Raw genomic sequence first — 24,688 nt, 5'->3', positions numbered from 1 at the left:
ACCCTGCAGGCCTATAATTCATTTCGCACAGTGGTTTGGGCCTAGAATAATGCCAACTTTTACAACCATTCAGACATGGCACCAGTATTATATTATTGAATCAGGTCATCAGTTATATAAGTGCCTTCAAAATAGAATTACAAAGTAACGATATAACATAAATCAATAGGCTACATTAAAATCAAGTAGCTTACTGCAGGTGGGGCATCTCAGTCACAGATGAACTTCTGGTGTTGTTCGGCGTGACGGAGGAAGTCACGTGTGTGTATAACTGGAGGAAATTGCTTCAGTCGCTGCTGCTCCCCTCAGTGGAAAATACAAGACAGACCGGCACATCTCCGAGCCACAGTATCGCCCTTATGAAACTGACATTAATGCACCGACGACTAATTTTCGATGATCGGCCAGTAGCTCACAAAAAGACACGATGCTCTATCAGATTATTATAAACATTTACACAAGTACACAGCTAGCAGGCTAGCTGGCGTCTGTTGGGACTGTCAGTGGACGAAAAGCGAGCTGCCGCATTTCCTCGTTTCTCAGACCGGGAACAAATCCAGTGGTTTGGTGTCGGGAAGCTCGTATGTTTTGGTGAACATGGAGTTGTTTCAAGCTAAAGATCATTATATTCTCCAGAGCGGAGATAATGCGCTGTGGTGCAGCAGGAAAGATGGATCTATGGCCGTGAGACCGGGTAATTCTTACACCGCAACTCAATCACTTTTGTTATGCAGTGTGCATGTGTTTCAATGTTTCTGTTTTCACTGTCTACATTATTACCATTTCTTGTGCATAATAGCTGGTCAGTATACTCTGCTCCAAACCAGAAACAAGATGAGAGATTTCTTCTCCTTTTGTAGAAGTCGGCTCTTTAAAATCATTGTGAAGTTGCACAGACATTAAAGAAATGGAAATGTTAGTTTTCCTATTTGTCGATTGAAGCTGCTGTCTGAAAGATGCCCAGTTGTTTTTGTTTTCATTGCCCTACTTTCAGAGCAGCGGTGCGTTGACATGGCTGTCAGTGCAAACCCCTGGTGATGTTTTCGGTAGGATGTCGTGTCTAGAAACCCTTTTTCTTACTACATCAAATGGGGTTTGAAAATTTGTATGTTTTGGTCAATGGCGTTTAGATGTCAGCCTGAGACTAAAGGGATAGTTCACATACAAATGAGAATTCTGTCATTATTTACTCACCATGTTATTTCAAACGTGTATGACTTCCTTTCTTCAGGAGATTTTAGACTGATGCTAGGCACTGTCAGGCTCAGTTATTTACTTGTTCATCTTTTTTTTCTTCAAATAATGAAAGTGAATAGTAAAAGCCTTTCATTCTCTATAAATCTGCCTAAAATCTCTTTTCGTGTTCCAAGGAAGAAAGTCATGCAATCCCTGTACCGTACATCACAGAGACCTCTGCATTTACATATGCAAGATGTTTTTTTCTGCATCTAGAAAATGTCTTTATGACCTTATGATTTAGAATGTATGTAAAACTGACATCTTAAAGATGTTTATCAGATGATTGTACACAGCAGATGCTTTCCAGATGAAGTGATCTTAAACAGACATCAGATGTAAATGTGCTATCTGGAAAAAAGGGTGAGTAAACAATGACAATTTGTGAATAAACAAAAAGTATATTCTCTATATATTTAATTATATATAAATATATTTTTTGCCTTAAAATGTATCTCTGTTTGATATTGTGATAACTTTTGGGTCCAGTTTGACATTACTCTTTCTCAGTGGTGCAGGCTGCGTCTGTGTATAATAATGATATTTAACCAGTTTACAGGGCTTAGAAGTGACAACCAAATGGCCTTAATTAAACCGAAATAAAATGTCAGTTGTAAATTAATATTTAAATGTCTGTTAGTGATGTATTTATAAATATGATGGTCAGTGCTGATGCTGTGAGATGTTGCACAGGGGAATTATATAGTTATGCTATTAAAAGGCAAAGGTTAAAGTAAGAGTCAGACATGTGACTGTTCTTCTGCAGAAAGAACACCGGCATAGTAGAGATAGTCAAATGAGAATTTTCTCCCCTGGCTTTAAACCAATAATTTACTAGGTACCGACACACTTCTCTAACCTTTCTTATCAGAAATCAGTATTTCAATATTATTTAAATGTGTATTGCATATTTGATATATATAAAAAATGGTTTGCATGCTCAACCATGACGTGTGTTTTACTCTCACAATGCAACCCTTTGTTCCACTTTTTGTCATCTCTCGTTTCAGAATATTTACCTATCCACACTTCTGTTATATCTTGTCAAGTCTAGAACTAGATGGGCAGCTAGTCCATCTCTCAGAGTATTGGGGACATTGCAGCCTGTGAAGATTTGGATGAGTTCTAGTTGTTTTTAACCATGTGCCTTGCAGCCAGGCTGAACGGGTTTAGGTTGCAGTGCTTTTTCATTATTTAACTGGATAAGGGTTTCCACTGTATGCATGATGCGTTCAGTCTCGCTTCCTTTGAATGAATTCCTAACACAATGCATCATGCCACAGTTGCCAGCGTGGCTGAGTGAGGTTATACAACTGTTGTAATTAATACTGTGTTTATTATTCAGTCCCAGTTGGTTTAAGTATGGCAGATTACAGGAAAATTTACATGTATTAACATTACATCACATGCTCAAATAAAACATCTCAATAATGCACAAGTATTCCACACGACTCCAGTCCATCAGTTAATGGCTTTGTGTTTATGAGATGCAAATCTATTCATAATCCAAAATCACAAGAGGAGCTACTCGGCAAGTTGGTGACTCAAGTCAGCTGTCATGATTGTCGGGAACCTGCTTCAGAAATGCCTTGGAAAGTTTTTTTTTGCCATCAATTGTGAGCAGCCACATAACCATGGAAAGTTCAATAAAGCTCTGATGGTTCTTCTGTCCCAGATGCAGTGCTGAAAAAAAGGATTTGTGTATAAATAGAAATAATAAAGATGCAAAGGTGTTCATTTGTATGTGTAATGATTATAAATAAAAATATATATTATGAACTGCAATACTTATTGCTTTAATTTTCATCCCCTTTCAGCAACAGACCTGCTGCTGGCATGGAATCCTGTCTGTCTGGGCGTTGTAGAAGGTATTATTGGAAAAATACAGCTTCATGCTGGTAAGTCTAATCATCAGACTTGTATATTTACTGTATAAAGGATGAGAATACCATTTTAATACTCTAATGTTTGTAATAAATTTGGTTACTCTTGGACTAAAACGGACTTCTAATGTTGTTATTGCTAAAATACCATTCATATTTAATTGATTTAATTGGAAGAACTGGGTACCATAGACTCACTGATTAACATAATGAAAGGCAGACATATCAGCTTAATTTGGTTTATCATTGTTTTGTAATTTCTAAATCTCTTTTAGTGCTTTGACGCCCATCAGTTCTGATGTAGCTTTATGAGGTTAAATACACTGATTTTGAATGATTGCCATATTTACAATGGTATTCAAAGAATATTGTGGATTCATTAAAGATCTACATATAGACATCCATTTCCATAGAGACCAGTTAACTAAACAAATGCCTTTCACTTGGTAAAAAAAAAAAAAAGGAAGGTCTTGAGGGATTTTTTTCACAGAAGTGAAATGATGGCATGCATCATACTTTCATTTCACCATTCGTCGGCTGATTTGAGAAGCCGTTGTTAACAGGTTATATTAACCTTTATATGTATAATGTCATTATAATCTCAGTCTCTCTTCCTTTTTTTCAGAGAAACCCCTTGCTGATGTCTGTATATGCATGGTGCATTTTGTACTATTATTGATGGATAAAATAACTGGTTGACCTTTAATGCTTGGTTGCAGTTTTTTCAGGGCAAACTACACAAATAAAAACCATATGAGTTTAAAGCTACATATTCTACATGCCTTACGTAACCTAATCCGTGGGCAAACCTGATATTTCCTTGCACCATTCCTACAAAGAACCCAGGCTGCTCATTCAATTTCCCAGCCAAACATCTTCGAGTTGCCTGCTGCACAGTGTGCTTTTATCTATTGATTTACATTAAGTGAAAGCATGACTACATCACGCCTATCTTTGAAGTCATTGTTATGAGAATGTTTGCCATAGGAATGAATCATGCCTGACAGAGCAGAAAAATAAGGTGTGGAACTCTGTACTCATGACACACTCCCGCTCCTTTGGGCAGATCTTCCTCTGGGCCTGATCCTGATTCGCCAGAAGGCACTGGTGGGCCAGTTGCCAGGAGACCACAAAGTCTACAAGATCACTAAGATTGTAGTCATTCCACTCTCAGAGGATGAACCACAGGATCTGGAATTAGAGGTGACTAATGCTGACTGTTTTCTTCAAAATGTTCTCCATGCTGGATTTAATTGAACTTGTTATAGAAGTCAAAAGTGATAATGAATAGATGTGTTGCTCTAACATTTCAACCATCATTTCTTGTCATTGTCCTAGTTGGTAGACATTACTTTATTGCATCCTGTTAGAATTTACTGAACTTCTTCCCAAATCCCCAAGAGTATTTCAGCCCTCTTGTGTAGTAAATGGCTGACGTACAATTAGTGCAAGAGTAGTGGTGTGTGTTTCTAAGGGGCTCCAGAGGAAGCATGATGTTTCTAAGAAGTCAGTCTCTCAGCAGAGCCTCTGGGATTGAAAGGAGATGTTTAACCATGTAAGTGAAACAGTCAGAGATCACTGTAATCCATTCTCCTGGCGCGCTATCTCTACTTGAGTCATTTATCACAGAATAATTGCCCTCTATTACTTTGGAATAGCAGCCTGCCTGTGTAGTTTGTCTTTAGCTGTTCTTTCTGTTTTATGGGCTGGCATCAGCATCAGGCTAGTTTTAGTACACGTCTTGGCACCCCGTCAGTTTTTGAATTGCAGGAATTAATTTAGCAGAATTTTACAGATGGACTTTGAGCAGGGAAACGGAGATGTTCCTGTACCACATTTGTACTAGGTGCAAATTGAACTATTCAGCTTGGTTTGTAATGGTACCAGATAGTTAGCAGAACCAAAAGAGTCAACTATTCTTTTTCTCTCTTTCAATTATAGCTCTGTAAAAAGCATCATTTTGGAATCAACAAACCGGAGAAGATCACCCAGTCACCAGACGACTCCAAGTTTCTGTTGAAAACCCTGAGTCAGATCAAATCTAATGTTGCCGTTCCCATCAAGAAAAAGGTTGAGGGGTTGTTTTGAAATTTCGGTCATTGATATCAATACCAATCATTTTGAGACTAACTATTCCCATTTTACTTAATCTGTTGACATTACATTGACATGTTAGTATGGTTATTGTAAAATCTGAAAATGTCTTGTAAAAGCAGAACCTCCTGATTCTTCCGTAAATTGTCATCTCTTTAACTTAGTACTGTCTCTTTAACCTCGTTTTGTTTGTTCACTCCCATGCAGTATTCCCCTGCCTTTCAGGTCAAAGAGAATAAAGAGAAGGAACGTCTGGAGAGGCGGCTGCTTGATGAGCTCTATAAGATATTCATGGACTCGGATTCATTTTACTATAGCCTAACCTATGACCTCACCAATACAGTTCAGCGACAGGGAGAGTTAGGCAAGTCAGATCAGCCCTTGTGGAAAAAGGTGAGAAGCTGAGTTATTATTTTACATATTTCAAAATGTAAATGTCTACAGACTGAGTGTTCTTGCAATTTAAAAGTAGTTATTAGTTGTTTATTAACCATTTCCGTTTTTCACTATTCAAACAGATTAAGAAAGATTGAAAAAGACTGACTTGAGGATACTAAATAGATTTAAAATTATTGATATTGGTGACAGTTATGTAAATACTTTAGATAGCAAGAAGTGCTTTGAGTTATGATGTGGCTCACTGTTTTACACTCGCCCCACACATACAGGATGCAAAAATACATTTATAGCCAAGCTTAATTTCTCATTTCTTAAAGAGTAGATCATTATATTTAGACACTTCCTGGACAAATAGTAGAGTGCTAACAGATCATATCTGTTATTTCTGAGGATGCAGCTACATTAAAACAATGAACAAAGACAGAAGGAAAGAAGTGGTAGCGAGTGGGTCAAGTGTTGTTATTGTTAATTAAAACGAAATGATCAAAAATAATTGTTAATTGAAATAAAGCTGAAATAACATATACACACATACATATAAATATATAATGTGTGTGTGTGTGTGTTATATATATATATATATATATATATATATATATATATATATATATATATATATATATAATATATGATGAAAAATTACACTAATATACTAAAATGACTAAAACTGAAAAAAGATTTTTTTTTTAAAACAAAACATGTAAAGAAAAATGATTACAACACATTTAATAAAGGTGATTTTCCAGTCTCACTTCCTGTTTCTCTGGATGTTCTAATAAAAAGACTATTAAACAAACATTTACACATACCATCTGACAAACAGACAGAATACTGATCCACATAATATATTGTTTTTCCCTTTAGGTGGATGATAGATTCTTCTGGAACAAGCACATGATCAAAGACCTCATTGACTTGCAGGTTCAAAACTGTTTTTCTCAAATTATCTTGAATTTTTAATTGTTATTATTTGAATATGCAAACCTATTAAATCTTGTTTGTGGCATGGAATACAATAATGTAATTGCAATTTTTTTCCCTCACAATTCTTACATTTATTTCTTGCAATTGGGAGCAAATATCTCACAATTCTGGCTTGTTTTACCCTCAGAATTCTGAGTTTTTTTTTTTTTTTTACTGAGTAAAAATGAAAATATATATTGCAGGTTCTGAATTTGCATCTAACATTTGTTGGTTTATTTTCTTTTGTTTCTGCCACAAAATGAGAAACAGAAAATTAACTTTCAAATTCAAAAAATGCAATTTTTTTTCCCACTTAGAATTACACTTATAACTTTTATTCGCTGATGGAAACACACTTTCAAACCAGCCCTGAATGGTAATCATACAAGATGTCCTGTTTTGCAGGTGCCTCAAGTGGACTTTTGGGTTATTCCTGTTATCCAAGGGTTCGTGCAAGTGGAGGAGCTGGTGGTAAACTATAACGAGAGCTCTGATGAAGAGCGGAGCAGCCCGGAGACACCTCTGCAGGAACCCACTTGTGTGGATGATATTCACCCACGCTTCACTGTGGCCCTCATCTCCAGACGAAGCCGTCACCGTGCAGGTACACTAATTAATAAAGGCAAGTAATTCATATTTACTAACCATGCTGTCAATATGACAATATCATTTGCTCTCCACTAAAGGAATGCGCTACAAGCGGAGGGGGGTGGATACTGATGGACACGTGGCCAACTATGTGGAGACGGAGCAGCTTATCCACGTGCACAGTCACACGCTGTCCTTTGTACAAACGCGAGGCTCTGTCCCCGTGTTTTGGAGCCAAGCTGGGTATCGCTATAACCCCAGACCCCATATAGAGAAAGGTGAGGTGTATCCCTGTGATTGATTCTCTCTTCAAATCATAAATGAGATCTAACTCATGGCACAGTCTAGCACTTCTGTTTATAGATGCATCAATGTAATCATTGTTTGGAAATGTTCTGTGGAACTGGCATGCCACTGCTTTCATAGTTTCTTGGTTGAACACAGTGCTGAGAGGAAATGTTGTGGCTTAGTGGTGATATTTCAGAGCTTTACTGTGATCCTTCTGCAGTGCTGTTTCCCACGTTATCTCACAGATGTGCTTTGTTGCAGGCGAGAGGGAAACAATGCCTTTTTTTGCTTCTCACTTTGAACAGCAAGTTCAGATTTACAAAAAACTGGTAAGGTGTGTTTAAAATATAACAAATTCAGCGAGTGAAATACTACTAGAAGTATAAAAACTAGTGCTATTAATCAATTAAAATATTGAAACATGATTAGTGTTGTAATGTTTTATTTTAATGCATTCTGTTCCTTTATAAGACTATAATTGTGTGTAATTACTAAATTGTGTGAATGACATTTGTAGTGAAATATATAATATAATATAATAAAAGATCAAGGTACTTAAGCTCACCAAGGCTGTATTTATTTGATTAAAAAGAAATCTGTAAAAACAGTAATATTGTTAATTTTTATTACAATTTAAAATAACTGTTTCCTATTTATATATTTGAAAATGAAATTTATTCAAAGCTGAAATTTCTGCAGCCATTACTCCAGTCATCAGTGTCATGTTCTAATGTGCTTATTTGGTGATCAGGAAACATTTGAAAACAGTTGTTATGCTTAATATTTTTGTGGAAACTATTTTGAAATGGAGAGCTTTTGTGATATAATAAAAGTCTTTACTGTAACTTTTGATCAATTTAATTGGTCACTGCGGAATAAAAATAATAATAATAAAAAAAAAAATAATTCTGACCATAAACATTTAAATGGTGGTATAAGCAATAATTATTTTCTCAGTATAATAATTTTAAAATGTTTTCAGTTATTTAGCACAGATTTTTTTTCCCTCTCATTAGGTGATCATTAATTTAGTGGACCAAAATGGACGTGAAAAGATGATCGGTGATGCTTTCCTCAAACAAGTGCTGCTGTACAATAATCCCAACCTAACATATGTTTCATTTGACTTCCACGAGCACTGGTAAGAACCCCAGAGTCTGTTGATCTAAAGATCAGCCCATCCTGATCATTTTTACAAAAGAAGCCTGTTACAGTTAAATCTCAACAGCAGATTTTCTCTTTTGTCACTTCCCAGTCGAGGAATGAAGTTTGAGAATGTGCAGACTCTGACTGATGCCATCTCTGACATGATCACAGACATGAGATGGGCCTGGTGAGTCTTTCAGTTGCTCTGAAGTCCTTATTCTCTCATAATAACCGCTTTTATTTCCGAGTAAGTTAATATCATGTCCAATGTAATATCTATCTGCTTTGATTTGCAAATAGGGTGGACCAAGCAGGAGTCATCTGTCAACAGGAAGGCATCTTCCGGGTTAACTGCATGGATTGCTTAGACAGAACTAATGTGGTACAGGCAGCTATTGCCCGCGTGGTCATGGAACAGCAGGTATTCAAATTCACCTTTGAGATTGGAACACTCCACACACAGATAAATTCACACATAAAAATTCAAGTTGTTATGTAGAAGATAATGTGCTAAATGCCTTAAGGTGTAAATAAAACTGTGGCTTCTAGGAGCACTGCCATATTGCAGCGACAGAACAGTGCCTCACTCAGCTGCTCTCAGTATGCCGGTACATTCAAAGAGTCTTTTGATCTGTTTGGTTCCAGCTGAAAAAACTTGGTGTAATGCCTCCCGAGCAGCCACTGCCCCTCAAGTGTTACAGGATCTATCAGGTGATGTGGGCCAACAATGGAGACACCATTAGCCGTCAGTATGCTGGCACAGCTGCCCTAAAGGTAAATAGACTAAATGCTTGCCATTGATTTTATGCTGTCCCCATTGTCCATTTACATAACCATCTGTCAGCATGTAGTGTCTAGTTTGCAGATTGACAAGTCAATCTTTTAACTGATTGTCTTATTGTGAGTGACTGTATTGAATAAATCATATAAGTAGTATAGAAATGAATTATTAATTGTATTTATATATATATTTATTTATATAATATTAGTGCTGTCAAATCGATTCATTGTGATTAATCGCACCCAAAATATAAATTTGTTTACATAATATATGGGTTTTACAGTTTATTTTTAAGTGTGTGTGTGTGTATATGTGTTAACATAATCTGTATGTGTACAGTGTATATTTATAAGTATATGTAAACACACATATATACATATATATTTTTAAGAAATGTTGATTGTGATGTTTTTTTTTTCTCAAAGTTGTGTAAATTTTGGGACTGATGTATGAAAGAGACTTGTATAATATATAAACACACACATATATTAAAATAGTTAAAACCATATATATTATTAAAAATATAATTTAAATTCTATAAACTTTTTTTCTTCAAAAGAAATCATTAAATACATTTTGCTTTTAATTCTATAAATTGTTTATGTGTATGTATGTATATATATATAGGTGTGTGTGTGTCTGTGTGTATATATATATATATACACTTTTTTATTATTTTATTTTATGGATGTAAAAAAGATAACTCAAGCAATAAACATACACACTTTATAAAATATGAAAAAATACTATTTAATAATGATGTTGTTTAATTTGGGGGACCTAAAGTAATTCCCTCAGCATCTCTCTACGGAGTAAAAACTGACACTAAAGCTTTTAATCTTATAGCTGAAGAAGGACAGTGATGACCACCCAAGTAGTTTGTCAGCTTTTTTCTGATGTATGCGATCTGTTGTGTAGGGCGATTTCACACGAACAGGAGAGCGAAAGTTAGCGGGGGTGATGAAGGATGGTGTGAACTCAGCTAATCGGTACTATCTAAACCGCTTCAGAGATGCCTACCGGCAGGCAGTCATTGGTCAGTATGAGGAATTCTCCATCTTAGGTACACAATGCTAATATTCCAGAATAGTGCCTCATATGCATTTACTGTATCTCCGTTCCTCCCAGACCTTATGATGGGCCTTCCAGTAACAGAAGACCTGTACTCCATCTTCAGCAAAGAGAAGGAGCATGAGGAGAAAGAGAAGGAGAGCCAAAGAGGAGCTCAGGAGCAGGTCAGCTTCCTGCTGCAGACATACATGCAGCTGCTGCTCCCTGATGACGAGAAGTTTCACAGTGGATGGCTACTTATCGACTGTGATCCAAGGTGAGAGCCCTCCACATCATCATGCAGTGCTTTGGAGAGAGATCTCATTTCAAGCAAACTGTATGATGTGGTTTCAGAAGATTAAGGGACTGTTCACACAGAAGGCATTCTTGTGTTAAAAAAATGCAAGACAGATGGCAGTTAAATGAAAATAACCTTTTTTAAAGAACCTTTTTAACTTTTAGAATGCTATATCATGCTCAAGCATCTGTCTAACGCAAGAGAAAAATGAAAAAGCAGCACAGTGGAATGCATTCTGTGTTAACAGCCCCTTAAAATGGTAATTTCCTTTCTTTTTTTATTTATTTGGAAATATTTATTACAACTTGAGAATAAAATTACTTACAATAATATTAAACATTTAATAAAATAAAACTACAGTAATAGTTCAGGAGATCTATTATTAAAAATGTTTTATAAAGCTTGATTTAAACATTTATATTGTTAGTTTACTCTTCCTCCTACAGTTTATTGTCAATGGCTCAGAGGTACTTGTACAAATTGTTTTTCATATTTTTTCCTATTTGGTTGTATAATAATTGTTTGGGCGAGGGAGCCATATTTCCTCCATTCTTTTGAGTATCTTATTTGGTGGTAGGTCATGGTGAAAGATGCCTGAAAACTTTTACTGATTGGGTTGGAATCATCTTAAATCTGTGCACAGGGATAGCTCTGTCCATATGTAATGCTTATTTGAGGTAATGTTTACACAAGATATACTCAAATAAAGCATGATCTATTATGGTCAGAGAGAAATTCTAGTAAAATGTCATTGCAGCATTGTCTATTGTTTGTCTTTCTCCAGGGTTTAATGGTACTTTTTGTTGGCCTCTCTTTCAAGATGTTGATCTTTTATACAGTTTTTCCCTCTATCAGTCTTATAGATGCCACCCACAAAGATGTTGACGTTCTTTTGCTTTTGTCCAACTGTGCATATTATGTAGCCTAGTAAGTGCAATTTCTCCCAATGTTTATGATTTTAAAATAAGAAATCCTTTTTCTTGCCATTGGTTCAGTAATGCCACTTCACTTTTTGCTGTTGCGGTTTAGTTATGATGAGGAGGCGGACAAAGTCAACCAGTACCAGAGACTAAGTTTAGAAGGACTTGAAAAGATCGAAATTGGTAAGAGCTTGTAGATAACTTGTGGGTGTCATTTTTGTCCAATTAAATAAATCCGGACATTTTGCCAATGTTTGTCTTTTTAAGGTCCAGAACCGACTCTTTTTGGAAAGCCTAAATACTGCTGCATGCGGCTGCACTATAAGAACGGGGAGATGAGCGGTTACTTTCATACGCTGAGGGCTGTCACAACGAAATCCAGATGATGATGGAAAAGGTTTGTGCTGGGATACCATGATTTGTTGCGCCACTGTATTGCATAATTCTGTGATTAACATATTATGGGCTCAGTTGGTAAGAGATACAACTTGGCTGTCTGTATGCTGAAGTAGGGTTTTGTGTTTGTTGAATAATTTATCCTTTCCTCTGCACTTGTTGGATTGTTTGCTTGCATTTCAGACACACTCCAGTGCATCGCGGAAATGCTTCGTATTACAAAGCAAGCTATGGGGCTTGATGTCCAGGTTATTGAGAAGAAACTAGAGAGGTAAACGGAAACAAAACAAAAAAATATTTATTTTCTGCAGAAGGCCTAATGGTTATTACCTGATTTACTAAGAACACAAAGGCTTTGCTCACATTGCAGGGTTGATTTTTAATCTTAAATATAATCCAAAATATTTAGTTTGTATTTCTGTACAAAAATCATATGTGACTGGATATGATCGTTTCTTCTGTTTTCGGCTAGCATGTCCGCACTGGACGCAAACTTGTGTAGGTTCCTGTGAGACTTTAGTAATTTGACTTTAGATGATTATATTTACTTCACAATGGATAAACATGAAAAAAAGTGAAATCTGATCTGATCAATAAAAAGTGAGACAAACCAACAAAAATCAGATTTTTTAAAATGAACGTGGTTTGGATCAAGCTTGTGAACATTTGATTTAATGTGTTTTTTTGTGTAATGTTAAAACTACAAATAACTAAACCAGTTTCAGTGAAATGTGTTTATTTTCTTCTAATTTTAACAAAGCGAAATTGTGTAGGATTGCTGTTTTTTTCATTGCTTTTAATTGCTTTGTTTCAGGAGACACAGCAAACCACATGAGGATATAATGGGAATACAAGGAAAAGCCGTGGACCAAGTCCTTGGGTCTGGTTTGGCTCAAGGCAAAAGTTTCCTTTTGAACAAGTTTTCAACACTAAACCAGAAAGTAAAGCAGACAAAGACTAACGTCAACATTGGAAACTTCAAGCCCTTGGGGAAACTAGGGACCTTCTCAAAGCCTGAAGTAAAAGTGAACTTCCTCAAGCCAAATTTGCATATGAACCTCTGGAAATCAGACAGCAGTTTAGAGACTCATGATGGCAGTATGGGTTCAGCATCCATGAAAGCCCTCAACAACGAACATTCTTCTGAGATTTCCTCTGATTCTGATTCATACAACTCTGACGAGCATCGTTGCTCAGGCTCTCGGGAAAACGTAGACTACGTGCTTCCAAGCTGTGGAATTGTAGTATCTGCACCGCGACTTGGCAGTCGCTCGCAGTCAATTGGCAGCGTCGAGCTTGCGGTGCCCTCTGTCATCCGAGTCACAGGCTGTGATGAAAAGACACCAGATAGCTTGTCACTTGTGCCGGATGGCCAGTCTCCTGGGGCTGCCTCGGAGGCAGAGGAAGCCATCCTGATTGACTTCGGGACACCTATCAATGCGTACTGCCACCAGTTTGTCCAGGATGCCAAGACCAAACCAATAGAGGTGTTTGAGGAAGTGGTTTCAGCACCCAAACCTCAAGCGCATCAAGCCTCCTCAGCTCCAGACACAAAGCTGGGGTCTTCAAATTCCCAACAGCAGCTTCCTCGCCCATCTCAGCTTGAGGTAGAGTCCTCTATCCATGGGGCTAATGTCCTGACTGTTCAGCCTGCAGGCTCTGCCACATCATGTGGGTCACAAAAGAGTCTGGAAGGCGTCACAGGACCCTCCCCTGCAGATGGCAATGGAACCCGCGTAGTGTCACCTTTCGCGAAGATAAGAAGCTCCATGGTGCAGGTGGCTAGTTTTACCCAGGCCGGACTTACCCAAGGCATCAACTTTGCTGTAGCAAAAGTACAGAAAAGCCCAGAACCAGACGCCGTCAACGAAACCCAACAGAATGAATTGCGAGCCATGTTTACACAGTGCCAGACAAGGATCATTCAGATATAACGTGCTTAGCAGATGTATTTGTAGCATTAGTTGGTGACTTCCAGTACAGTAACAGTAGCATACACTCACAAAAGTCAAGCCACAATCCCTAATTTCCCCTCCAGTTAACAAAACCAAAGTTTACAACCAGTGTTGAGTAGTAAGTAGTGCGTCTAAGATTAACCCAACCTGAGTCGAATCTTGAACATCTCTGTTTTGCATGTTAAGAAGTAACTGTGAGTTAGATTAGGACAGGCAAGTTTAATTGCATGTCGAGACCCAAGCCCATAGATACGTCATGTGACCCCATTTGTGCAGTGAAATTCACAGGCTGTCGAAGCTGTAGCTAAAACCTTTCCCGATTTGAATATAGATAAGTGGGCGGCTTAATATTTCACGTTAGACAACCAGACCGTACAGTTATTTGGATATATTTGATGTGGTGTTGGTCATAAAAATATACCAAAATAGGACCAGAGTAGCTGTATAGGATCTATGGTCAAATAATATTATTCAACTGTAAGTATTGTATGTTAAGTCCTGTAGCGGTTGCTTTTAAAACTCTCCAATTAAGATGTTTATAGACAAAATTATATTTACATGTCCTTCAGTTTATAATCATAGTCGATGGAAACAAGACGCCTCCAGTTCTTTTGGGCTCTGTTGATGCAATCATGCAACTAAATCATTTGGTCAAACAAAACGTTCGTTTCATAGCATTAGCAGACGACTAAAAGCAGGTTTTTGACAAGTCTACCTATAAATCTGTTTTCTTTTGAGTCATTCAGGTTACATTTATGTTCTGTCTATATCTATGCTGTAAATTTAAATTTGATTTGGCATGAAGGTTATTTGGTTCTGAATTGAGAAGTGATTAGATCAGCTTTTGAAGCCTTACCCCATATATTATAGTGATATTGGAAAAAATATCAAGCCTTACCAGTGATATCCAGTGGATCCTAGTTTAAGCATTAATTACTGTTGTTTAAGTGAAGATCCTGTGGGATTAATCTGTGTGCATCAAGAGATTCTGAAATAGTTCAATATCTTACGGGCTAAATAATATTAAAGGTCTGAATAAGGCACTGTGATCTCACGTGAACATCAAGAATGTTATCTTTGCTTTTAGAGCTGGTTTATCAGTTCTTTGGGCCACAGTTTTTCAAATCCACTATGATCTTAGTTTCTCACAAACGTTATTTCTTGTCTTTCTCTCACATGTACTGTAGCATAGAGTACTGTGCAAGGCAGCAGGTTACCCAATCTTCTTGCAGTGCATACACATTCAGACATTCCTGGAGCTGGTACGTGGTTTTGATAACCTTCTGAGATTGGAACTGTCTGAGCTTTAATATATGGTGGCTGTTACGCAATATCGAAAATACAAGCGTAGTAGTATGCTGACTCCTGTTACAGACCCCTTTTTTTTACTATTTAAGATGGCATGCACTGGACTTCACTGTTTTTTGCTTTGAACTTGATATGTTCTTCTTTGGCAGAGTTTTATGCTGAGAATCTTGATAAACATTCCTCTTGTTTTTGGTTGTGTATAATTTTTTAATTTCTATGCATAAAGACTTGCACTGTCCTTGTGGTTGTTCCCCCTTAAGTGCTTTTCCACTTTTTATTTTCAATGTTTGTAACTGAACTGACATGTATTGTATTTCATGTAAGTCTTTTGTTTGGGATTCATTTTCAGCTTCTTCCCATTTGAATGTTGTCCTCCATAAATGTTTGTGAATTTTCAACCATTGTACCCAACATCTTATTGCAAAGTATTTATTCAAAATTAATGTTCTCAAGCTTATTCCCCAGTATTTTCCTATGTTAATAATAATGTAAACTGCTGTATTTTAAAATGTTATGGGATGTGCCTGGGAGAATTTTTAAGTAAATATTTAAACAAAACTGTAATTTTGAGTTATTTACAACTTTGATTACAAATGAACTAGAATATAAGTGTTCACTATCTTATTTTAACAGTTGGAGAGTCTTTCCTCACTTAACACTGCAGATATCACTTGAGAAATGTTTTTCCTAGCACTCAGATCTCACTGTAACCTCTCCTTACAGTGTCAGTATCTGGCTCCTCCCAGAGAAGACCTCACAATTGCCTGGAGCTACACTTTATTACATTCTTTGCATTTCAGAGGCAGTCTGAGAGGTTTGTGACTCATTCAGTCACATAACAGAAGAATAATCTGGTGTTAAACTTCCCAAGACATTCAACATGAACTTGTCAGCACTGGCACTTTCAGGCCTTTGCTATCTCTAACTCTAAACATGCTGATGAACCTTGATGTAAAGCTGTTTTTAACTGCATGATTTTAACTCCTAGTAATACATCAGAATAACAAGGCCCTTAAGTGTTAGAATGTATTTTGATATTACATTTTAATAATGTAATAGTAAATGTTAACTAATGTACTATACTAATTAACAAATGAAACCTTTATTGTGAAGTGCTATCCAACATTTTTAATAAGACTATATATACAAAGTTCTCAAAACTTTATTTTTCCTTATACCCTTGTGCCATAAGTGTACATATTTGCTGTAAGGCAGGTATTCTTTGTCACATGTTTGCATCTCCATATAAATGTTAATACAGAAAGTATCAAATACTAAATTGAATAATCTTCACCAAGGTTTTCCACATGTAAAATGAAGTAAAAAAAAAAAACTGAACTGTACAAGAAGTCATATGAAAACATTAACTTTTAATCCAAAATACAAATGAGTATGAAACTGTTGAATTATATGTAAGTAGTAATATATTTTAAGGCTCATTTCCATTCACACATTTCTTCTGCGGTGTTCTACTTATTCTCAAAGCCTCAAGCTGCTTGGCTTTCATCCAGCCATCTCTAGACAGTGTGTTCTGCCCGTGACTTAATGAGAGCAACCTGAAACAGAATCCAAATTAGCATTTCAATGTCTTATTGTGGATAACATAACTAGATTAGTAGTGAAAGCGCAATTCAAGACTCACCTCGCGACAACCAGCAGCCTATGGAGGTCTTCCGCAGACATACTCTGAGGGTCATCTTTTCGCATCTCTACAAAGTCCTCTTCTACTGCCTATAGATCAAGAGCGAAGGCAAAAAATATCATCATGATGAACAATCATATCAATTTTTTTTACTCCACTGGAGTTTTGGTTCCTTGCCACGGTCGTTTGAGGTTTAAAGAAACTTAATATTCAGCAAAATTATCAGTCTGACTGCACGGACTAAACTGGAACTAAATTGTGCTGTATAATGACAATTGTCTTCTGTAGAGCTGCTTTATAACTGAATCACGTTCATTTCATAATTGATGAACTACGCAACACTGAACTGACTTGAGCTGCATCTTCTGTATTAGTCTGGTTTCATAATTTGATTAACTTTGCACTATTACTGAACTAAACTGAATTAACACCGAACTGACTCGAGCTGAATCTTGTCACAGCTAAAGAGCTTTGCAACATTTAAATTGTAATTTTCGTATTACTGTGAAGCTGCTCTGAAATGATCTGTATTGTATTAAGCACTATAAAAATAAAGTTGACGAGAAGAAGCTGACCTTTGTGATCTCATCTGAAATGGTGTAGTTCAGAGCACGTGCCACACTCAGATAAATGCGATACTTGTTGAGCTGAGATGGAACCTGCGCCACCCGCACGGCGCTCAGGTACTCCTCCAGGTTAGGTGGGTTCAGGGTGGGCCGAAGGTGAACCTGACAGTCAGACTGAGAAAGCAAAGAAGAAATTCTTTGCAAGGACTCATTTAAAAGTTGCACTTTATAATGGGCTTCGTTTTTAAAATGACTGAGCTCTTGTATTTCAAGTTCTCATTTGTCAATGTCAGGGAACTACTTTTAATAAACCTTCAGTGCCTTTTTAAACTGTAAAAAAACAACTGTATCTGAGCTTCATGCCATTAAATAAGTGGTCTGTCTTGGCCTCTCCCTCTAATGTCCATTTGGTAGAGTTGCCACCATGGGAACAAGAGAGCTGACATACAGGAATAGCACAGCACATTCCACACGCTGTTAGCATCACGGCAAAGCCACGATTAGAGCCCAGCCAGGGAGTTGACGACAACCCTGTGGACTGTAATGGAAAATTAGGGTGTCTTTACAACTGCCGATGGAAACAACTCCCATGGGAGAGGCATTCAACCAAGTCATTTTAACTTGTTGAAAATTAAGATGCCAGACTATCTAATCCAGCCAAATAGATGTGGTAAATATTTGAATATTAAAACACTGAAGAAAACACTCAGGCCTGATGTTCTTACCGGGAGGAGCGATCGGCCCTCAGATGTGATGAGCACGTTAATATTGCAGGAGAATTCCATCTGGTGGTAGTTGAAGTCGTAATCAACCTTCTGCCAGGAGATCAGGTTCCCCAGCGCGGTGATGTTTCGCACACCTACACCCAGGATAGACAGTTCACAAAGAATTGTGTCTCTATGAACAACTCGTAAGATAAATACAACGACTGAACAACCCAGAGCAATACAGTCTGAAAGGAAATGTTTACTCTTCCTTTGGGCACGCAAATATCTCTGCCAGAGATTAGATAAGTGTAATGATCTGAACACAGAATGTCAAGGTTACTGATGGTGACTCTCAAGCCTAGTTAGGACTGCTCTATGCCTGCTCAAAATTCACAATGCTGCATAGAAGCAAGATTAAAATAAGCCTGCTCTGACCCACCTTATCACAATATCAAATTATTAAAATAGACAGTTGTAACTGCTGTGTAAATGCACCTCTGAGAAGCATTTAAACAGTCTGTGCAAAGACACCTAAATGCCACTTTAGAAGCACGTCTGTGGTACCTCTGCAATGTAAATTTGGCATAACACCAATTAGGTTTATGTACATTTCAGTATAAATGATTGCTAATAATACATAAATGTCAAAACCACAAGCAGCCACTTCTTGACAAACAATAGACTTACTGCTCACATGGTTGAGTTTAAAAGTGAGACATTGCCATCTCTCAATATGAATATGGAGTACAAACTTTTTACATTATAAATTATTTAATGAGCAGTTTACTTAATTGGAGTTAAAAGTCGAACTGAAAAATGAACATGAATTTCAGAATGTCTCTCTTTTGCCAATGACAACAGCACTCAATCTGCATGAACTCCACAGGTTTGTGTAAAGTCTAAAACCTGTTGATCATGTTCTCCAGAATGATATGAGAACACTGTTGGGAACGTTACTTTAAAAAGTAATTAGTTATAGTTACTCACTGCTTGTTCCAAAAAGTAACTGAGTAAGTAACTGAATTACTCTATAATAAAACTAAATCGTTACCAGGGAAAGTAACTATTTGTGTTACTGTAAAAAAAAAAAAAAAAAAAAAAGTTGCTATATGTCAAAGATTTTACATAACTTTCAATATTTATTGCACGTCAACAGACAGCAAGAGTTTCATCCTGCACTTCCAAGTATTATCTTTGTAAGAAAAGTGTTTTTGGCCACTTTGTAGATGCGTGTGTCACATATTACATGTACACATTACATGCACGTACACCTGGAAAATGCCAACTTTTCATCGGATTGATCCTGACTCGCCATCTCTGCTGCTGCTGCAAATCTCGCGTGCGTGTGTGTGTTTGACGCCGCTGGCATAAAAACACTGACTCTGATTGGCTACCATGAAACACATGACTGCCTTAGCCAATCATAATCGCTTATCTCGTTATTAACCCACCTCCTCACTCGCTGTGTGAGCCAGGTGTGCGTTCGTATTACATAGTTTAGTAACGCACTGCATTTAACATCCAGTAATGTTAACAGCGTTATAACGACGGGAAAAGTAATTAGTTTAATTACCCCGTTACTGAAAAAATTAAGTTGTTACCTAACGCCATTCTTTTAAACGTCGTTATTCCAAACACTGTATGAGAATGATCCATAAATCATCTCGAGCTTTAATGGAAGCAAGAACCTCCATGTACAAAGTGGTTCATCCCTTCCTTAGGTTAGGTAAGATTATTAGGTTGCATGTAAATGTAGCCCAAGTGGTGTCAGACCTATTGTACATCTAGTCAGCACAGTGCTTTTCCCAGCGATAATCAGTGCTCTCACCTGTGGTGTCCAGTTGGCCCTGCTCCAGCTGTGTCTCATCCAGAAACAATGACGTGTTATTGGCCAGCTGAAGAGTCCCACTCACCAGGCGGTTAGCCGTGTAATCTTTCCGGGGCACCATCCTCTGGTTGTTCATGTTATGCAGGCTCATGCATAGCCGGTATGACTAGCAAGAAAGGGAAATCAAGTTTTAAAGTATAAGTAATACTACTACTATTTACAAAGATTTATAAAAGTACAGAAAAAGAGATCAAAAATCTAGATCACTTACAGATGGCACAAGCTGTTGGATGACTGTGTAGAGATGCTCAGTGTATGAAGAACTTTGAGGACAGCCACTGAGATTCAAGGTAAATTTTCCCAAAGGAAGAACATCCCGTCTGCTGTATCTACAATAAAAACACAGTGCAAACTTTATGATGTGTAGTCTGAAGGAAGGCACTGGACTTTCCACACAATGCCACAAAAGCAATATTAATAACTGAATTTGTGCTAGAACTTAAACGGACTCCAGAAACCAGAAATGAGAGACGTACACATTAGAGATGAGATGGAGTATGAGGTACTCTGCAGCGAGTGAATCCCCCAACAGGACATGTGTGAGGTAAGTGAGCAGCTCTGCTCTGATTGAAACCAGTTCCCCAAGAACACTGCTTAAATCTGGAGACAGCATTCACACATATACAACATCAGCAACTGTTTGGACAGTACGGCTGACATCATACAGAAGTTCAATAGTTGCTGCCAGTTTGATTCTAAATAACTTTGATAAAAAAATATATATATATTTCTTGAAATGTATTAGTGCTCACTACATGTCCAAATAAATAATGAACAATTAAGAAAATCGATTTTCTTATTTTAATCTTCATGACAATATTTTTGTTTAATATAATTCTATTTAACTCCTATTACACCAGTGTTGTTAAATGTTAACTAAAACTATTAAAAATCATTCTTATTTACTTAAAGCTGAAATAAAATTATACAAACATTAAATTAAATAAAAAAACTAATGAAACATGAAAATTAGAAATGTTGCCTTGGTAACCAAGTTAAAGAAATACAATTACTATAACTGAAATAACTAAAATTAAAGCTAGTATTTACTAAGTATATAAACTGAAGATAAATAAAAATATTAAAATAAATATGGTAAAACTTACAGCCCATTATAAAGGGTTATTAAAGGTTATAATGCATTGCAATTATTCATAATGTGTGTTGTATTATATCTTGTCAATTAATTATAACTGAATTTAAAATGCATAGTGTAACAATGACTTGATAAGTGTTGTAATGTATTAACTGATATTGTACAATGCAGTATATGGTGCATTACAAGACAATCAATGCATTAAAAAATTTTTTTATCATGCATTCATAAAGGCTTTAAGCACAGTGTTACCAACTATATAAATGAAAAATGAACAAAAATGTCAAATGAAAACTGAATATATAATACAAATTCTAATAAAAAGATCCTTGTTACAGGTCCTTAAGAGTAATTTCTTACAGTCGCCGTTATTCTCCAAGACACTAGAGGGCAGTAGTGGGTTATTGTGTACTAGAGGCTGTGCATACAGCATATGCAGTCGTGGTACAAGGGATGCTGGTGGGCTGTGAACTCTTTGCTCCTCCACAGTCTCCATGCCTTCTGTGGGGTCCAACAGAGAAGACGCCTCTCTGAAGACATAAAACAAATATATTACAGTTTATCTTTACAAAAGCCCTTATTACTATTACAACTATTCCAAAATGATGCTCAGAATACCTCTCATCTGCAATCACGCTCAAGGCAGGGTCCACAGAAAGGATGCCATATACTTCCAACATGTCATTCAGTTTGAAACCGTCCCAATCCTCATATACCTGCCAATTACAGAGGATGGCAGAGTTACATTGCTGTCTGTGTAGGTGGGGAACAATTCAGTAGAGCGAACCATCATATTATTGCAAAGAAGTGACAACGTTAACAAGTACCTGCTCAAGACAACTTGATTACAGTGTTAGTCTAAAAAGTGTGCATTAATGTCAATCAATAAAAAAAAAAAAACTTTTATTCAGAGTGTGTCAAGATGATGGTTTAAGATAAAGGAACAGTTCAACCTTAACAAGACAGGCTGGGCCCTTTTCTCCAGGCAAAGGGAAGTTGAGGTCCAGACTGGATGTGCAGTGTGATGGAGACGAGTCGTGGCTGGGAGCTTCGGTCTCCTGACGCTTCGACTCAATGTTCCCATGAGACTCTGCAGAGCTCTGAGCTCCTGTTCGAGACAAATGAAAATCATTTTCAATCTTGAGCACATGATAGATAAAAGAACAAATCTTAGAATCTAAACTAATCTTGAACAAATGATAGATTTAAAAAAAATGGCGACACACTCACTGGAACGGCATTCTTCAGACTTCTTTCTTACCTTGACTAATATTTTTCATCTGCTGGGGCTGCGTGTCCATCTCATCGTCCTCTTCATAGCTGCGCTTATGCCTGTTTGGGACATAGGAAGTGGAGGGCACCACTCGTACCTGACTGGTACCTGCGTAGCTGTTCTGAGCTGTTAAAGATGGTTTAACTTTCATTTTGGTAAACAAGAAAACTACTAATCAAATGCTGTGTAAACTTATCTGAAGTGTAAACAAGACCAGTTTCTGGGTTCATGTGAAGGATATTTCCTTAACCCATTGAGATTCTCCTGGGATGGGGACACAATAAAAGGTCTGTCTCTCTGAAGTAACTGTGTTTCTTGAGTTGAAATCCACCTGCTAATATAGAGTCCAGTTGCTTATGTTTATTTTACCCTAATATTATATTGCAGGTCATTACATTTTGAATACAGGTTAACCTATGATGTTTTTCTTGAAATTTTGTGACTTTATTTTGGGTCATGAAAATGCCTGAAAATGTTGGTACAATATTTCTATTACAATTATGATATTTGTGGGTCAACTTTAAAGACAACTGCACAGAGAGCTTTTTTTATTTTGATATATTTAGTACTTTACTTTTGTAAAGTAATCATGTTTAGAATATTCACATTTTTATGAACAAATAAATGTTTATAAATATTTGATAGTTTTGAAAAATCAATTTAAAAATCACTCTTATATTTTTCTAATGTGTGAAAAGTATTAATGTTAGAGGTTTGCGTTTTACCTGTTTCTTTTGGCTTGTTTTTCATATTGTAATTTTTAGTTCATTTTTATTTAATCAAATAAAGGTCAATATGACCCCTACCATAAAAATTGTAACCCGGTTTTGAACATAATAGAAACATGCTTTTAACACACCTATAAGCTTGATCTGAAATAAATATGAAACAACTTCTCCAGACCTAGCATATAAATACACTGGTGTGTGTTTACATGTTAACAAGCCAAATATTTACTCACCCCACCCTCTGTAATATCTTTGTATTTTCCACATTTCACCTGCTGCGAGTAAGAACAAGTTCAGAAATTATTCAAAAATACTTTCTTATGTGTATTATTTCAAAACATCCAAAGTGGAAAACCGGCTGCTTTTGTTGTTATGCATCTCATTGAGTTTTAAAAAAATACCTACGCAGATGCATTTCTATTAGACATGTTTAAAAGTACGTACTTTTGAGTTTGAAGTGGGATCACTCGTCTCATAAACACCCATGAAAAATTCTGGATCAAACATATCCTGGACCATGCAACGAAACTTCACGAGACTGTTAGGCTTCAGGTAGTGCAGGGGAACATCATTCAGAGATGGAACCTGGAAAAAAACAGATGAGCTTGAGGTCTAATCTCTCACTAAACCCATTACCATCACCACAAGGCCATATTTAACTACGCACAGCTGTAAAAAAAAAATAACATGCTAGATTACGCCCACACCAGTTCTTATGGCAAAAGAACCGGTTTATTGCATGATATTTATGTCATCCGTCAAAAAGCACACCTCATATCTGCACACAGAGGGCTAGCCATTATCCTAAAGATAAGCGCACGGTTTCATTTATTTCTGCAAGAATACAGCATAATTAATGTGTCAATATACATCAAATGTCCGAGGAAATAAGATTGTAACAGCTGACTTTACCCATGTATGAGCGTCGTTTAGTTTCAGTTTCTCTTTGAAATATTCCACAACTTTCTTCTCCCAGTCTGGACAGGAGTTACTCTGGGCTGAAGGGACACAAAGCATAGCCACATTTTAGAAAATGTATTTATACATGATTATTCACAATGTAATGCAGGCTACTACATGGAAACTGATTTACAAAGCGTAGCAGGTCATGACGGTCACATGCTCTAACGTTACATGCATTTGTATCAAAAAGTATCTTTTGACTACTGCGTCTTACCAAACAGCCCATCAACAACACCCAGTGGGTTATTGATCCAGTCATGAACCGTAGGCATCGCTGCGGAATTTTGAACACAAACTTTAATACTAAAATACTCCTTTGACTTGTTGATGCAAAACACGTTTCAGAGTTCAGCAGCGCACAACACACCGTGGCGGGAAAATTGCGTCATAAAAACTACCACGTGACCACGGCGCATGAACGTTCTTTTCTTCGCAGCCCTAGCTAGTCTAGACGGTTCTATTTCACCGATATGTTTAATGGCTCTAGCAATAAAGTAAAAGTAAAAAAATTCTACAAAAA

The 24,688-nt window shown here is 36.9% G+C and overlaps 2 protein-coding genes across 3 annotated transcripts; one reads left to right on the top strand and one right to left on the bottom strand.

Annotated features, from left to right (window-relative positions):
• Positions 1 to 264: 264 nt before the first annotated feature.
• LOC113112693 (phosphatidylinositide phosphatase SAC2-like) lies at positions 265 to 16,638 on the top strand. The gene is given in 21 exon segments (XM_026278466.1): positions 265 to 694; positions 3,054 to 3,134; positions 4,186 to 4,322; positions 5,061 to 5,189; positions 5,439 to 5,606; positions 6,477 to 6,533; positions 6,981 to 7,179; positions 7,262 to 7,441; positions 7,713 to 7,780; positions 8,468 to 8,592; positions 8,707 to 8,784; positions 8,898 to 9,018; positions 9,243 to 9,371; positions 10,297 to 10,414; positions 10,507 to 10,705; positions 11,582 to 11,653; positions 11,756 to 11,829; positions 11,914 to 12,017; positions 12,019 to 12,043; positions 12,226 to 12,313; positions 12,857 to 16,638. Coding segments are annotated over 21 exon segments (3,369 nt in total). The 5' UTR covers positions 265 to 597; the 3' UTR covers positions 13,977 to 16,638.
• A 17-nt stretch (positions 16,639 to 16,655) lies between these two features.
• On the bottom strand, positions 16,656 to 24,556 carry LOC113112694 (mini-chromosome maintenance complex-binding protein). 2 transcript variants are annotated; one of them, XM_026278467.1, is made up of 16 exons: positions 24,383 to 24,556; positions 24,118 to 24,203; positions 23,650 to 23,790; positions 23,439 to 23,480; positions 22,719 to 22,811; positions 22,466 to 22,595; positions 22,158 to 22,312; positions 21,823 to 21,920; positions 21,565 to 21,734; positions 20,585 to 20,708; positions 20,320 to 20,437; positions 20,049 to 20,214; positions 18,239 to 18,372; positions 17,523 to 17,687; positions 16,948 to 17,036; positions 16,656 to 16,861 (listed from the first exon to the last, which is right to left on the bottom strand). In XM_026278467.1, exons 1-16 carry the CDS (start codon positions 24,438 to 24,440, stop codon positions 16,735 to 16,737), a joined length of 1,896 nt encoding a protein of 631 aa, XP_026134252.1. In that variant the 5' UTR covers positions 24,441 to 24,556; the 3' UTR covers positions 16,656 to 16,734. The 2 variants fall into 2 exon arrangements, with proteins under 2 accessions (XP_026134252.1, XP_026134253.1); XM_026278468.1 differs by having other exon boundaries at positions 22,719 to 22,808.
• Between the last annotated feature and the right edge of the window lie 132 nt (positions 24,557 to 24,688).

This window comes from Carassius auratus, chromosome 13, assembly GCF_003368295.1.
Source record: "Carassius auratus strain Wakin chromosome 13, ASM336829v1, whole genome shotgun sequence".
Classification (NCBI taxonomy): domain Eukaryota; kingdom Metazoa; phylum Chordata; class Actinopteri; order Cypriniformes; family Cyprinidae; genus Carassius; species Carassius auratus.
Note: the sequence above shows the minus strand (reverse complement) of the source record. Positions and strands in the feature narration are given on the sequence as shown.

Bases quoted from the DNA above. Each gene is read 5' to 3' on its own strand.
- LOC113112694 (XM_026278467.1), bottom strand. From the start codon at position 24,440: ATGCCTACGGTTCATGACTGGATCAATAACCCACTGGGTGTTGTTGAT. The intron at 23,481-23,649 runs GTACGTACTTTT...TCTTACTCGCAG, and splicing joins ATCCCACTTCAAACTCAAAA to CAGGTGAAATGTGGAAAATA. The intron at 16,862-16,947 runs GTGAGTCTTGAA...ATTCTGTTTCAG, and splicing joins AGGCTGCTGGTTGTCGCGAG to GTTGCTCTCATTAAGTCACG.